Source organism: Nycticebus coucang, chromosome 2 (assembly GCF_027406575.1).
Source record: "Nycticebus coucang isolate mNycCou1 chromosome 2, mNycCou1.pri, whole genome shotgun sequence".
Classification (NCBI taxonomy): domain Eukaryota; kingdom Metazoa; phylum Chordata; class Mammalia; order Primates; family Lorisidae; genus Nycticebus; species Nycticebus coucang.
The window spans coordinates 154,653,057-154,669,915 of record NC_069781.1 but is presented as its reverse complement, the minus strand read 5'-3'; the positions used below and the strand labels follow the sequence as shown (position 1 = coordinate 154,669,915).

General features: G+C 46.5%; 1 protein-coding gene across 2 annotated transcripts in view; it reads left to right on the top strand.

Annotated features, from left to right (window-relative positions):
- Positions 1-16,859, top strand: part of CES5A (carboxylesterase 5A) — a 33,193-nt gene that overhangs the window by 1,428 nt on the left and 14,906 nt on the right. Inside the window, exons 2-9 of one of the 2 annotated variants that reach the window (XM_053602092.1) lie at positions 76-280; positions 2,295-2,433; positions 3,802-3,935; positions 6,994-7,147; positions 9,191-9,295; positions 11,181-11,285; positions 12,580-12,717; positions 15,413-15,481. In XM_053602092.1, coding sequence (XP_053458067.1) covers positions 76-280; positions 2,295-2,433; positions 3,802-3,935; positions 6,994-7,147; positions 9,191-9,295; positions 11,181-11,285; positions 12,580-12,717; positions 15,413-15,481 — 1,049 coding nt within the window. The remainder of the gene's footprint in view (positions 1-75; positions 281-2,294; positions 2,434-3,801; positions 3,936-6,993; positions 7,148-9,190; positions 9,296-11,180; positions 11,286-12,579; positions 12,718-15,412; positions 15,482-16,859) is intronic. The other variant, XM_053602095.1, reaches the window with a different exon arrangement.

Here is a 16,859-nt window from a genome sequence, read left to right as displayed (position 1 = left end):
AAGAGCTCTGGACTCCACATGGGGCTGTGCCCCGACTCTCCCCAGCTCCTGACTCCTTCCCATGTGTTCTCTCAGGGCTCGCTGCCGAAGTGCCACAAAGGAACACCAGCCTGGGATGGGTCCAGGGGAAGCAAGTCACTGTGCTGGGAAGCCCTGTGCCTGTGAACGTGTTCCTTGGGGTCCCCTATGCTGCACCCCCTCTGGGGCCCCTGCGATTTGCGGATCCACAGCCTGCATTGCCCTGGAATGATTTGAGAGAAGCCACCTCCTACCCTAACTTGTAAGAACCAGGCTTGGTCTCATGAGTGGCCCGTGACCCTAGGAGCTGGGGGAATGAAGGTTCTCAGGCGAGAAAGGGGAGGGATGGCAGGGAAGGGTAGAGAGGAGGGAGAGGGGGAGGGCTTACAGACTTAGCTACTGCTCTGGTCATCTCTTGACTTTCAAATTGCCTGGTCACCAGAAAAGCTGGACGTGTTTTTTCAAGATATGCAATTCCCTGGGGTCCCTTCCAAACTTCCTGCATCAGAATTTCCCAAGATGGGCCTAGCAAACTGTTATCTAAAAGCTCTGTAGGGATTCCTAGCAGCCACCAGCTTTGGGAAACACCGTGGAGGCTTACTGGTCAGAAGGAGTGTCCAGGTGCCTCTGTGTGATCTGTCACTCAGATGTAGCCTCTATGGTCAGACTGGCTTAGGGTTTCAGAGAGAAGAGTCACACCAGAGGGCCTGTAGCTCCCGCAGTTAAAGCTGTGCCTGGCCCATTGTGACAGCTCCATAAACACTGTGGAATACATATGGGAATGTGTCTCTATGACCCAGGGGACCTGAGAGATAGGGAGCGCCCAATCACTGCAGATTTCAAGCTTGGGTGGGTTATCACCAGTTCCCAGGTTGATTGTGGATGGGTGAGGTGGGCAGTAAGATTTCAAAACCCTCAGGCATCTTGCTCTTAGATTCTGTGGAGCCTGCAGATTGGGCCACATCAGTTCCTGGCACTGGGATCCCAGGCAGAAGGAATACTCTGGTGCTGGGATACTCCCTACCACAGGATGACTCTATGTGACTCTAGGAACTGAGGACATAAAGCTGGAACTCATCTGTTCGTTCATTCATTCAACTAATATTCATTGAGAACCAACTTGATAATTGGCTCCATTAGGCCCTGGGGACACTGCAGTGGATTAATCACAGCTGTCCTCAGAAGTCTGTAGATAGGGACATAAACAATAATTGACGGTTAAAATATCAGGTGACAAGGGCAACCATTAGGGGACCAGAGAAGGGTGCTGAGGAAGCACAGTGGACCACCTAACCCACCTTTGAGGGAAGGTCAGAGATGGCTTTGGTGAAAGTAGCAAGGCCTGATTTCTGGTAAATCACATACAAAGGGGCAGGAGGCATAAACACCTGTTGGAGGTAGATTTGCGGAGATTCTGTACACTATTCTAGTAAGCAAACAGCAACATGAATTAAGCAGTTACAGAAATAATCACATAGACGATTACACTTAATCTTACTGTGGGTCAGGTTCTCTGTTGGGGCCATGACGTATAGAGGTGACAGACACAGAGTCCTCAGCTTTTAGCTGAGTTGGGGAAGATGATAATGCTCACATGCAAGCCTAGGATAATTCTAGGAAAGGACACAAAATATAAGGGTGTTTCCAAAGAAGAACTATGTTCTAAACAGACCAATCTTAGAAGGCTTCTTGGAGAAGGTGGCCCATGGACTGAATTAGAAAGAAACTGAAGAACATGAGCAAGCAGATGTGAGGAGAGGGTAGTCCAGGCAGAGGGACCAGGTTGAGCAAAGCCTGAATGCAGGAGTCTCCTTGAAAGTCCAACTTCAGTTGGTTCCTGGTAGGGAAGCCTGGAAATGACCCTTCGCTCTTCTGCAGAACAGAAGAGGGTGCTGCAGGAGCAAAGCGCTTGAAATTCAACCAGTGTCCTGCTCTCTATATAATCTGGGAATTGCTGAGCTAGTTTAAGTGGTTATGTATGTCTGTATTATTGGTACAGTCATGGGGACATGGTCAGGGTTAATGGTTTATGGGACAATTATTCTGAACAGTGTGCTTTCTTACCCTGGAACCAGAACAAAGAGAATTACAGTTTGCTTGTTTCTTTGTTTGTTTTGGAAACCATGAGAATGAGCCATGATTAGACTTTGTACTCCCAGGTACCTCTTCTGCTTAGGCAGAGGAGATGGCCAGGCCACCCTGCTTGTCACAAGAAATGCCCCTTCCAGGCAAGTTTGCTGATAGCAACTCAGAACTTTCTCCTCCCCTTCTCCAAGGTGCTTCCAGAACTTAGAGTGGCTGTTAACAGATCAACGCATGCTCAGGGTGTATTACCCCAAATTCGGAACATCGGAAGACTGCCTGTACCTTAACATCTACGCGCCAGCTCATGCTGATATGGGCTCCCAGCTCTCAGTAAGGCTGACTGCAGTGCTTGGCCTGGGATCCAGGCAGGGTGGCTATGTGCCTGGAATCAAACTTAGCCTCCTGTTGGGTAAAACGGAAATGTAATCATGGTAATAACTTCCAAAAATCATTATAATGACAGATTCAATTTATTGACTTTTCTGTTTGGTTTTTTTATTGACAGTGACTTTTTATTTTTATTTTATTTTATCTCTCCCCTCTGTTGAGTATTTAATAATCTGTAACCTTTCAGAAAAGATACTGCTTAAAAGGACTGATTTTTTTTTTTTTAATTTGAGAAATCCTTTTTTAAAATAGGATAATTGCATCTTCCAGTTTGTCTATGGTAATTGAGGCAGGTAGTAATGTTAAGTATTTCCTTTAAGAATGTAAAAGATCTCCGTGTAAATGAGTGGGGTAAAGGCATATTCTACCTTTTTAGCCACACCTTACTGTCCTCTCTCCCATATGCCTCTGCCATGGGAGACTTGTGTCTTGTATCATAACAGAAACATCTCTTGAGTGCTTACTGTGTGCCACGCACAGTACATTATTTCATTTAACTCCCACAGTAACCCAGTGGGTAAGATTTATTGGGCCCATTCTATGGATAGAGAAGTTGAGGCACAAGAAGGGGAGAAATGACTTGCTCTATGCGCATAGTAAGTGCTAGATCCTGGCACCAAAGCCAATGCTTTGTCCAGCTCCCCTTTTTCCTTGGGGGCTTTCTTCTCTTTCTCTGTTTCAAGGGTGGTAATCACTAATATGACCTTAAAGGGGTGGAAAGGATTTATTATTAAATATACAAACAGGGATAATACCATTTGGATATTGTTTTGTGTTCCCTGTCCAAATTTTTCTAAACAATATAGTAAAATTCCCACACTTCACTCTGAAGTCAGAGAAAAGTCTTAAAACATCTTGAGCTGCGTGAGCTCTTCTACATGGTGATTCCATCTCCCCGTGGGTCACAGGCTCACTGCTATTTAGTTAACGCTTTCTGAGCACTCGAAGTGTCTGATTGATCCTGTTCTTGAAGCTTTAGATGCAGAATCTTGTTTAAATCTCATGATAAGTGAGTGATACACTATCATTCGTCACATTTTATAGATTTAAAAAAAAAAAAAGAGCCTCAGAGGTGTTGAGCAATCCTCCCAAGGTCACGCAGGTAGGCAGTGGTAGAATGGGAAAGAAAACCAGGCATTCAGACACCAGGGCTTCGCGGTGGGCCTTCTTCGAAAGACAAAACCTCTCACCCTCCTTAGGAAGGAAAAGTGAAGCATTTGTATTTCACCCAAAGAAAGAATGTCCCAACAGGCAGAGGGAGGAGAAGGGCGCCTGGCGGGCTGACTGACCTGGTTCCTCCTCCGTCCCCAGGTCATGGTGTGGTTCCCGGGGGGCGCCTTCGAGATGGGGTCAGCCTCCATCTTCGATGGGTCCGCCCTGGCTGCCTACGAAGACGTGCTGGTTGTGACCACCCAGTACCGGCTGGGAATATTTGGCTTCTTCACGTGAGTATCCCCAAGTGATTGACATGCTAGATCCCCAAGGGGAATTGAGCCTTCAGTAGCATTCAACAAACTTGGCCCTAAAAAATTAGCTAGGTAACCTTCACAGCTGTAACTAGATAAAGCTCCAAATCTTTGTGGCTTAATGGAACGAAATCTCATTCTCACACAAGTAAAGTTGTGGCTTAAAATAATAAAAATCTCATTCTCACTCTAGTAAAGTCCAACTGAGTGACCCTGATTAACAGACATCCTTCCACAAGGTCAACCAGGGACACACATTCCTTCCCCCTTTCGGCACTGATTTGGATTCTCAGATCTCAGCTCATTTGCATTTTGCCCAAGGAAGGAGAATTTCCAGGGAGGCTCACACAAGGGAGTCAGCTGGGGTCAGCTGGGGGTGGGGGCAAGGTCCTGACATATTTTTGCTTGCCATTGGTGGAATTCAATCACATGGCCACATCCATCTGCAGGGGCCTCCACAAGCACAGCCCAACTGTGTGCCCTGGAAAGGAGGAAACTGATTGTGTGAGAAGTTAGTAAAGTCAAATGCTTGTCCAAGAACCTTCTCTAAGCTGCCTTGACTTCCCTCCCTCCAGTAATACCAAACACGCGTATGGACAGTCACTGAACCAGGCACGGTGCTGAGTCCTTTAGTGCTTTAATTTCAACTCACCCTCAAAATAATCCTACAGATTGTTTTACAGATCAGAAAGGCACTGGGGTTATTCCCATTTCACAACTAACTGCAAAATAGGGGCACAGGGACACCAAGCAACATCCCAGAGGTCACAGAACAGAGCTGGGTCTCTTGAAAACGTCTGTTATCATGCCTAAAATATGGCAGGTTAAGTCTGCCCGACCTGGTGCAATGTGAGCAAAGAGAGGTAGTGAGGGATGGGGCCCCAACTGTGCATGGAGCCCACCCTCCCTTACTGTGGGGGAAGGCAGCACTGATTCAAACGTGAATCCTGCATTCCAGAGGCTCGGAGGCTAGTGGGGGAGGTAAGGCAGGGACACAAATATCCATGATACCGGGCAGGACGTGATCCGTTCTCCAAGGGTGAGAAGCCGCCTGGCTGTGGAAATGGAGATGGGAGCTGCAGGGTGTCAGGGAGGCTTCAGAAGAGAAGCAGCATTTGAGCTACATCTTAGAGATGTGATTGTGCTTGAGGAGGAGGGGTTGGGAGAGAGCGGGCTTGGCTAAAGATGCTGCTGTACAAAGGTTAGGAAGCTAGATGAGATGTGGCCATGCATGGGATTGAGGCAATGTTGGTCCTATAGCCACCAGAGCCTGGGAAGAGGCAGCCAGGCAGGCTGACAGGTGCCTCAACCATAGCAATTACACTTGGAACTGCTTTCTACGTTAGGATTCTGCATCAGAGTTCTTTGGAAGAAAGATCTCCAGCAACAATTTATAACATTTGGCTTCAACTATGGGTCGATGAGGATACAGCAGGAGATGGAGTAGAAAGACAGGGATGGGCTGATGGGGAAAGGCCTGGAACTCCAGGCTATGTGTGGAGTATGGGTTTTCCCCAAGACAGATCGAGGGACCCAGGAGTACCCTGCTCAGAACCGTGTATGAGGAAGCAGAGTGGAGGCTAGGCTTGGGGAGTCCACTTGGGAGGTTACCACACTGCCTTGATTCAGGGGTGGCTGAATCCCAAAGGCAGTGACTAACTTGTATCTAAAGCGTATATAACATGCTTATTGGGTGCCAGGCAACCATGTGGAGTGGGCACTCTCATTTTCTCCATTTTAAATGTGAGAAGACTGAGGCAAAGCAGGTCAAGTGACTTGCTTAAGGTCACACAGAAGTAAGTGTCCAGGCTATGAATTTTGTGCTAGAAGCTGAGATCTTAACTGGTGAGGCCTAATTTTTCTCAGAATAGACAGACGTGGAAGAGAGGGATCAAGGTGGGAGCCATGATGGAATGGGGGTGGCGTTGCCAGCTCCTTTCCTAATGTGGGGGTCTGAGAGAGAAGGTGGAGTCATTGCCAGCCCAGGGGTCCTGGACAGAGAAAGACACCCAAGGGAAGGAGCAGCTTGAGGTTCTGGGATGTGGAGGAGGGGAGTGGAACAGGAACCCAGTGTGGCTTGAGTTGTGTGGTGGCACCGCATGAATGTTTTCCGTCCAGGCATTTCTTTGGTTCTACAGCATCTTCAGTTTCCTTGTTTATTACCCCCATCCAGGGGAAGCAGCACAGAAAGAGGGGTATTGCTAAGAGCATGGATTCTGGGGCCACACTCCCAAACTTGACTCCTGAATCTCCTACTTCCTAGCTCTAGGACAAGGGGATTTAACCCTTGTGGGCCTAAATTTCCTTGTCCTGTGAGAAGAAGCCCAGGTGTCCATTGGAATTCTGACAGCATGCTCAGAGTTTAATGGAAGGAAACATTCCCCACAAGAGATAGGGCCCAAGGGTACACGTTCCCATCTCCCTTGAGCCCAGCCTCAGTCAAGTTCCTGCTAATGTCTCCCACCGACTGCACACAGGGGAAGCCTGGGCAATGCAGTTCCTGGAGGTCAGCTTTGGGAACTGGGCAGAGAAGGGCAGAGAGAGAATCCAAGGGAGAAAATAGAGAAAAAACAGCACCATCCACTTCCTAGACTGTGAGGCTGATGGGAGTATTGGCCATAGGTCCTCTAGAACAGTGTCTGGTGTTACTGCAGCTACAGTTATTGCTGTTGCAATTTAAAAAAAATTGCTATTGCTGTTTAAAAAAAATATTCATTATTTAGATCTCTGTGCCCAGGAAGGGCTTGCTTTCTGGCATACACTAACTTTTAGACGTGAGACTCTATGAATATTCTGAAATTGTACAAGCAACATTGTATATGTGTATTTTTCATGGGTGCATAGCTTTCATCAGGTTCTCAAAGAAACTCACTTCCCAGCCTAGGGAACTAAGCCTGGTTTCCCTAGGACCTCCAGGTCTCTGATTCTCAAAGCCCTCATGGGTGACACCTGCCAATAGCCTCTACTCAGAACTCCTTGGGCTGTGGGAAACAGAGTGTGGCCAACTGAGAATTTTTACCCTGACTCTTGCTCCCAGCACACAAGATCAGCATGCTCCAGGGAACTGGGCCTTGAAGGACCAGGTGGCTGCCCTATCCTGGGTCCAGAAGAACATCCAGTTCTTCGGTGGGGACCCCAGCTCCGTGACTATCTTTGGCGAGTCAGCAGGAGCCATCAGTGTCTCCGGCCTGGTGAGTTCTCAGCTTTGTGACTTGAATGGCCCCAGGTGGTAGTGATGGTGGGTGGGATTTTTCAAAATGAACAAGGCAATCACTCCCATTTGACTGGGGCCTCCATGTTGAACAAACACTTTAATGCACCTTGTGTCCCTTGTACCTCACAAAAACATCATGAGTATTTCAGTCTCCTTTGATGGATGGGACAGCTATCAATGGCAAGAGTTTTAATGAATCACCTAAGATCACCTAATGAGTAATAATTTGAGGAAAAATTCTTTGTATTTGCAGAAGCCCTACCATCCAATTACCAGGACTGGTAATTACTCTTTTTTTTTTTTTTTTTCTTTAGAGACAGAGTCTTACTTTGTTGCCCTCGGTAGAGTGCCATGGCATCACAGCTCACAGCAACCTCCAGCTCTTGGGCTTAGGCGATTCTCATGCCTCAAGCCTTCCCAGTAGCTGGGACCACAGGTGCCCACCACAACACCCAGCTATTTTTTTGTTGTTGTTGCAGTTTGACCGGGGCCGGGTTTGAACCCGCCACCCTCGGTATATGGGGCTGGCGCCCTACTCACTGAGTCATAGGTGCTGCCCGGTAATTACTCTTTTAATAGAAAAAAAAAAAAAAAACTCAGCTAAAGTATGAAACAACCAAAGATGCATATAAGCATTTTATTTTAAGTTAAACCATGAAATATACATTCCCTCACCAATGGTTTTATACAAGGCCTTATGTTTTCAGAGTTGGTCTGCTGGCTTGAATTCCAACATGGGCTCTCTTGCATAAACCACCCACAAAATTCCCTGTCCTCAAATTACATCTCCAGTTTCTTTACATCAGGCACAAACTTAAAGAAGCCTGCAGGGGGCTTTTCCACTTGGATTTTCCCCCCTCCTCCCACTGCTGGAGATCTGTTCCCTCTCCTTTGCTTATCAATATTTCTATCAATCTTTCCTTGTCAACAAACTCTATTCTGTCACTGGCAAAAATAAATAAATAAATAAATACATAAATAAAATAAAATAAAAAATAAAGAAGAAGAAGCCTGCAGAACAGTCTGATGGCAGTACATTCTGGAGGTTTATACTTTTCCTTCAAATATTTCACCATGGTCTTGTCCACACCTAATTTGACAGCAATATTTTTTAGCTGTCCTTTGTCAATGTTCTTTTTCCCAGATGTAACTTTGTTTTCTTTTTACACATACGGTTCATTTGTTCCCATGATGTTTCATTGACTAGGTAATTAGGATAACAAGTTCAACTGACAATACATGTTTGGAAGCAAACACACCTGACTCTCAACAGGAAGCTGGTGGGAATAGAACTGAACAGAGATGCTAGAAAATGGCCCACTGGCCCTGAGTGGTCAGCATTTCCTCTGCATCAGTTAGCAGCGTATTGCAAAAATCAGATGCTGGTAGTGGATTAAGAGAGCTTCTGCTGTGTACTTGACAATATGCAAGGTATTTTTATATCTTCAAAATTACCTTCTAAGATACCTTAGATTAACCTGACATATGGATTATAACAGCCATCATTCATTTCATGCATAAAATTTGACCAGGAACTATACAAAGATTTCTATGTTCATTTTTTCCCCAACTGCTCACAGCAGTTCTGTGATCTGGGCTCAACTTTTACTCCAGGTTTTACAGGGAAGTGAACTGTTGCTTAGAAGTACTATTAAGCAACTTGCCTGAGGTTACCCAGAGAGGAAGAGAAGGAGCTAGAACTCACATGTCTGAGTTTGACTTCAAACTTGCCCAAACCTTCACAGCTAGTCTTAGAACCCCCAAACCAGGATTTTTTTTTTTTTTTTTTTTTCGGCCAGGGCTGGGTTTGAACCCGCCACCTCTGGCATATGGGGCCGGCACCCTACCCCTTTGAGCCACAGGCGCCACCCCAAACCAGGATTTTTTAAAATCCCTTTAAGGCTAGAGCTCTTAAAAAAGCTTCCTGGTAAGGTTTCTTTAAGGAGGGGAGGGATGGCGTGTGTGACGGGTGGGGAGCCCCTGGGTAACCTTTCCTGGGTCTCCTGTGTTCTCTCTCCAGATTCTGTCTCCCATGGCCAATGGCTTATTTCACAAAGCCATCATGGAGAGTGGGGTGGCTATCATTCCTTACCTGAAGGCCCCTGATGACAAGAGGATTAAGGATGTAGGTATATTGTTAACATCTCTCCAGCGGCCTCTTACTTCACCAGGATAGTCCGTGGTCAGTAGACTGCCATCTTTTCTCTTGTCTTGCCTTAGCGACCCTGCCCAGGGAAACTCATGCTGGCCCAAGGTGAGCCTTGCTCCTCCAAGGAAGGTCTGGTCCAGCCTCACAGTGCCACATTATCCGTGTGCATGGACGTGTATGTTATAGTTCTTAGATCTAATGCGTCCTTTTTTGCCTGTGATATATAACTTAGTCCCTTGTATGCGGTATTATATACAGCTCATCTCTGTACCTATTCTACTCCACAGAGAATGGTGACCTAGGGTACTACATTCAGAAAGGCTGTTTCCAGCTAGTGGGGATAGTGCTGTGACTGATTAATGTTGTTTGGCATGGGATTATAAGGGAGCAGTGGGGCCTATGTCCCAAGATGGTTATTATCTGTCATCTTGTTTTCACTTTCTACTAGATAGTGAGGCCCTGGAGACTGAAGTCTCTCTGTCCTTCATGTCCCAAGAATAATAGCTGGTATACATTGAGCAACCATAAGTGTTTGTTGGATGAATGGATTAACAAAGGCAATGTTGCATTCAATGTGTATTAATTAACCACTGGGCTATGGAACCATCTCCCAAGTATTAATCATTTCAGAGGTATATTTTCTTAAGCATTTTATATAAAACAGCAGAGTTCACCAAGGGCAGAAACACAGAATTATAAGATTGTGAAAATATCTGCGACACATGGGGAACACTGATTTTGGCAACATTCTCTAGAAAGCTACAGTTGGTACAGATATGTATCATTTTTCCTACATTTGTTGAGTGCCCACTGTTTTCCCAGCTCTGTTAGGACATGTAGGTTTATCAGCGGATAACACGTATTCTAAACTTAAGGAGAATATAATATTTTTATTGTAAAGTTTTTTTTTTTTTTAACCTGGAATCCGTGGATAGCTTTGGAAGGTGGTCCTTGAACACCCTATAACTGTATGCAGTCTCTGTATGCTGGGGATTCTCCCAGGGAGAGAGTCTGTGGCTTCCTCGGGAGTCCCAGAGCATCCATGACTTCCAGAGAATTAGGAACCAGCACTTTAGGGACAAGTTCTACAAATATGGAAGGCTCAATGATGCCAAGCCAGTGTTTAGCAATGGGCTAGCTGGGGAAGGTGGGGAACTCTCAGCTGCTGAGGGATTAAGAAAGGGAGGGGCTGGGCGGCACCTGTGGCTCAACGGAGTAAGACACCGGCCCCATGTGCTGGAAGTGGCCGGTTCAAACCCAGCCCTGGCCAAAAACTGTGAAAAGAAAGGGAGGGGCTGTGGGGCCTGCAGTGGTCTGAAAGGAAGTCTGGGAGGGTGGGACTTGGGCCTTAAAGGATGAGCAGGACTGGAGCACGGACAGAAAAAAGGTCTTTCGGGCCCTCCAGGCCAGGGCTCTGGCAGAGCTGATATGCCGAGAAATGGATCCTGAGTCTTACCTCAACTGATAATTACAGAGTTTACAAAGCTGCTCCTCACTGGGGCTTCTGGCCCTTTAGCTGCGCTTCTGGGCTTTCAGAGTCCTAGTGACAATGTAGCCACACTCACAGGACTGATTTCTCTGTGACGGGGAACTTTTGCTTCATTCCATGGCCTCACCTGTAGCTCTGGCTTTTGTTAAAGACAACAGGAGGGTAAGACAAGAGAGCAAGGGTGACACAGTGTCAACCCATCCTCTGTGCACGCCTTCTGTTACAGGTGTGTGGGGCTGAGGAGGGGCCACAAGATGGACTCACGTACAAAGGACCAGCCTGTGGCTGGTCAGAGAACATTTTCCAACTCTTATTTGCCTGGGTATTTTCAGTACCATGCTCTGACTTGGTCCTCCTCTGGAAATATTATAGTTGCAGATGGTTGCGCATGTCTGTGGTTGCAATGCATCAGACTCCGTGGCCCTGCTGAAGTGTCTGAGGGCAAAATCCTCCGAGGAGTTGCTGGCCCTTGGGCAGGTGAGAGGGAAGGGGAGAGTTTTGGGGGTAGGGGAATTCATTCAATGGAGTGGGGCACAAATCCTATCCTTCTGTTATTCAATTTTGGGGGGACTTAGAAAAGGGGTAATAGTTGGTAAAACACAAATGTAATTTCAGGAATGTGACAGGCAGGGGTGTGGCTTAGCCTGGGTAAAATCTCTAAGTCACTGATGGTATCTCACTGGAAAGAGGGATCATGCTTGTTCCCCAAACCTCCAAAAGCTAAAATCAAGATCAGGGGCTGGAAGTTCTATTAGGGAACCATTTTTGGCTTTGAATAATTGGGAACTTTCTAAAACTTCAGTTGTCTGGAAGAAGACTGAGCTCCTTCAGATGTCCCCTCTGCAAGTATTTAAGCAAGGTCTTCCTGACTGTTGATGAACTTTTTAATCACTGGATCATTAATAAGACTGCATGATTTCATATGTCCCTCCCAATGTTGAGGGGCTTTGAAAGTCTTTGAAAGAGCAAGGTCATCATCTGCCAGATTCCAACATTTGCTAGTTATGTGGTTTACATTGAAGATGTGAGCTGTGCTAGAGTAGGTGAAACTGATAATAAGCCCTTGACCTGATGTGTCAAGCTGCATAGAAGGGAGCTATGTGCACATTTCTGTGCTTGTAGTGCACCAGCTGTGTGCTCCCTTCTACCCAATTCCTTAAACAGAAGCCGAAGGAAACCGTGGTCAGAGCCCATTGTTGCTTTCCAAGACTCAAGAAGTACCCAGCTATGTTCAAGGCACAGTGCCCTGGGAAAGACTTCTATGGGAAGTATTCACACCAGTCTTTGCTCTCTTTACCACTCCTTTCCTTCCCCATCTTTCCCTTTGCATTTGGCCAGTGGTTCTTAGCCTTGAGCATGAATCAGAACCACCTTGAGGACTTGCTGAATAAGTGTTCTGGGCTACACCTCCAGATGTTTATATTCAGTAGACCCAGAGTGAGACCTGAGATTTTGCATTCCTAAGTTCTCAGAGCCTGCTGGTCCAGGAACCACAGTGTGTTAGGCCATTATTTTTCTTCCGTGGATACTATTATTATTCCATCTAGCAGAAGAGAAACTAAAGCACGTTTAGCCCCCTTGCCCAAGAAAGTGGCAGAGCTGGTCCAGGGACTGTTGCATTGAGCTGGGCTAAAAGTGGTTTGTTTTTATTTTTTTTAAAATGCATTTTGACCGCTGTTAGCCAAGGTTGGCTTAGCTTGGTTAGGATTTGGGGATAGCAGATTTTGTGAGCAAAAACAGCTACTGATTTTACTTTTCTTCCTTATTACAGAAAATGTCTTTCACTCGAGTGATTGATGGGCTTTTCTTCCCGGATGAGCCGCAAGAATTATTGTCCCTAAAAGCATATGCAGCAACTCCTTCTATCATTGGCATCAATAACCATGAGTGTGGCTATCTGCTGCCCTTGGTAAGAACTCTGGTGTCTGCATAGCCACTTCCTCAACAGTGATACAGCTGTTGGCTTCAACAGCTGGGCGTTTTTCCAGATGACACCAGGTGTTCTGAGGGCTGGAGCCCACCAGCCAAACACAGAGTGAGAATCCTTCACTGAAAAAGGGGACCTGAGGACCTGGGGAGGTGGTGTCACAGGAAGTGTTGGCCTTGCTCCTCTTATGACAAGGTTTACCGTGGGGATTGAATTCATTTGGTCTTTTCTTATTAAACATTGTAAATGACTGTTTTCAAGGTATTCAGAGCTGACCTTCCAATAGGTTCAAAAATCTTCAGTCCTTTAAACTGTTCATGTCCAGCCACAGTTTGGCATTTTGACTTCTAAAAATGATCTTGAAGGTTGTGCAGGTGGTAAAATTATCAAGTCATTTTATTTATTCGACAGGTATGTACTGAGCCTTTACTACGCACTTGCAAAAAATGAGCATTCAGCTGTGAACACGGTTCCAGTGTTCTGGGAGCTTGCGTTCTGGAGGGGAGTGACAGATAAGACATAAATCGAAAAGATGAGTTCAGAGAGTGACAGATGCTTTGAAGGATACAAATGGGGAAAGAAAGCATCTTCAGGGTACAAAAAGGGTGGTCAGGAGAAGGCTCTTCTGAGGTGAGAGCATTGAGCTGAGAAGAAGCCAGGATTTTTTCCCTGTGGTTTAGGAAGACCCTCCCCATTGGAAGTAAAATTTTCATCAGTCCTCAGAAGACTGGAGGGTTCGCATTCATAACACCCTCAAAGCTCATTCATAGAGACTGGAGGAAAGGAGCTTAAGAAATAAAGAGGTATGTTAAATTACAAATCTTGTTGGTGGCTGTCAAGAACCAGAACCCAGAGTTCCCTGGGTTATTACAGCATAGTCTGCCATTACTCATTTGATCTCCAGAGCAACGTTTTGGGGGTAAAGCTGAGAATTTTTGTCCTCATGTTGTAAATGAGGCAACTGAGTCCCATTTTGTGGCTTAAGTAAAGCCTTCCAGTGCTTTCTGGGTGTATGCTAGGAAGAAGGCAGGTGCTACTGGTGACAACCACCAGCAAAACCACGGTAACTGTCCCTGGATGCCTTCCCTGTGCCAAGAGCAAACCGTCTGTGCAACACACAGCCAGTATTGTTCCTATTTACAGCTAAAGAAACTGAGGCTCAAAGAGGCTAAAATGGCTTCCCTAAGTCTCCTAGCTACAGAGCCAATAGTGTATGATTTTTATGCATGTAGACTCCACCTTTAAGTGCGAGGTTCTTCACTTACCTGCTGTGTGACGTCAGGTGAGTTGCCTAATCTCTCTGAATAGTGTTAATACACACCTCACAGGTACTTGTCAAACAGGCTGGCATGTAGTAAGTGCTCAGCAAACACTAGACATTGGACTTATTCAAGTGACAGAATGGGAAGTGGTACCCAGATCTTTGCAGCTCAGAAACCTGTATCAGTGCCGATATTGCATGTGAACTTGTAATTAAATCCATTATTGGCTCCTGGAGACCAAAGGAGATCCTCCAGAAACAAATTCCAGCTCGTTAACTGAGGGGTTTTAGTTTGAATTTGCTTGTGGATAATGTGAATAACTCTAGGGGTTCCCTCAGATTCCAGGACATAGGTATGTTTAGATATCCACATGATGCCCTTGTGATTCATTACCCCAAGATCTTCAGCAAAAAAATGCATCAAGGAGATGCATTTGACAAGTGAATGGTGTTTCTGCTTCTCTTTTTTTTTACGTTATAACATTGCCAGAAAATGATCATTTAACAAATTACGATGCACGCATAGCTCTTCCTTGGTGCCAAACACTGCTGTGAGCTTTACAAATATCAGCTCACGCTGTTCTCATCACAGCCCTGGCATGGGAGCGACTGTCACCATCTTATGGATGGGAAGCCTGAGGCAGGAAGAGTTATGTCCCATGCCAAGTTCACAGCTGGTGAGGGCAGGGCAGGGTGCCCATGTTCTCAGCCACCAGCCTCCTTGCCTCCCTGCCCAACCCTATAGCTGGCTTCTCAGAGGCCCTGATTGCAAAGGTCTTTAGAAGGAGAATAGCAAACGAGCAGTTTCGCGATTTTCTGGATTCTCTTTGAACGTGGTGTGGGAGCCAAGTTGTGGTCTGTATTAGGTGTGGTGACAAAATACCAGACTGGTCAGCTTAAACAACACCAAGGCATTTTCTCATAGTCCTGGAGGCTGGACATCCAGGATCAAGGTGCTGTCTCTCTTTCCTGTGCTCTAATTCCTGGTGTTTCTGTGTGTCTGAAATTCCTCCTCTTGGAAGGACTCTTTTCCGATGGGATCTGGGCCCAACCTCATGGCCTCATTTTAACTTAATCACCTCTGTAAGGGCCCTATCTCCAAATACTGTCACATTCTAAGGTGCTGGGGGTTATAGCTTCATCATAGGGGTTTGTGGGGGGACACAGTCCAGCCCATAACAGGCGCCTTTCCACAGGGCAGTCACTCAGGCCCTGTGAGGCTGCGGGGGTGGCGGGGGTGGCTGCTTTCCATCAAGTGTGAGAGTCCATCAAAGCTACAAGTGGGCGCCTGGGTCTCAGAGGTTCCTGTTCCTTCCACTCTTCCCTTGGAAAGTCTGGTGCCCAGGCCCTCAGAGACACTGGTCCACCTTTGTATAGCCAGGTGGCTGACTGGGGACAACCTGCTTCTCTCCACAGAAGGAGATGCCTGAGATCCTCGCTGGCTCCAACAAGTCTTTAGCCCTCCGCCTGATCCACTCCATGCTGGTAGGTGAGCTTGGGGATGCAGTGCTGCACAGACCCATTCTGTTAACAGACATCCATGTCACACTCAGGAGAGGAGCCAGGGGAGAGATGCTTCTCACTCATTCATTCAACAGACCTTTCCTCAGTGCGGGCTCACAATCCCTACACACAAGGCCCTGAATCCAAAGAGCTCCCCAAACCTCCAGGCTTTTTGTAACCCACCTGGCAGCCAAACCTGACCCAGGCAGGTCTGCAGTTGTCAGGTTTTGTAGTTCTGACATGTTCATTTACTTTATTTACCACACGATTCCCGTGTTTCTCTGGGGACAGATTAGCATAGATGTTGGGGTGCCGCCCCGTCCCAGTGTGTTTCATAACATGCAGCGTATGTACTATCTCCCTACAGTCTGAGAAGTTCCAGATTCTGAAACACACAGAGAACTAGGAACCAATATTCAGTGCATGCCAGCCTGGTGCCGTGCCAGGTTCTGAGGACCCTGGTCATTTACTCAGTCACTCATTCCTCAGCTACTCACTCCTCATCCATGCCACAAATATCCCCACATTAAATCTTACTCTAGACCAGGGATTTCAACCTATTTTATCTCACAGCGCACTTGAACCTATGGTTAACTTCCACTGCACACTTAAATTATGTTGAACAAAAAAGAGTGAAAAAAGAATAATACTGTGCTTTGAACTTCTTAATGAATGATCTTTAAAAATGTTCATGGCACACCTATGATCTTCATTCGGCACACTGGTTGGAAATCCCTGTTCTCGACACTAGGCTCTAGAGATAGAGTGCTTTCCTTCCTTCCTTCTCGCCTTCCGTCCGTCTCCCTCCTCACATTTATGCAGTGTGGACTCAGTGCTGAGTTCGTTTCATTTGTTTCTTTTTGGAACAAATGTTTAGCAAGTGTCCACATGTCCCTGCGCTTCCCTAGGCACTGGGGTGCCATGTGGGATGGTTGGAGGTGACACTCTGCACGCATGAAGCAGAGGAATGTCCAAGGCCCTGTAGTGCCCACCAGAGGGGCAGGTGGCTCCATCAGGGAGAATTTGAGGGATTGCAGGATTCAATTTCCATTTTAGAAAAAGCCTTCTGGCTGCACAGTGGGCAGGGATCCCTCAGGCCCCATAGCTTGGTGGAGGGATGAGTGTTTGATGGGTCTTGGCTGTGTGGTAATGAGAATGAGGACAAAGATTTGAAAGAGATTAAAATGTCAGTCAGTGGACTCTTTCGGGCTGGATTGAACATGGCCTCAGGGAGGAGTGGCCATTGATCTGGGCCTTCAAGAGGGGAACACTTGAGCAGGAAGACATTTCAAGTGGAAAAGGGATCCTGAGCCCAATCCCAGGGCAGGAAGCAGCTCGTAGGGAAGGGTACAAGGGGACT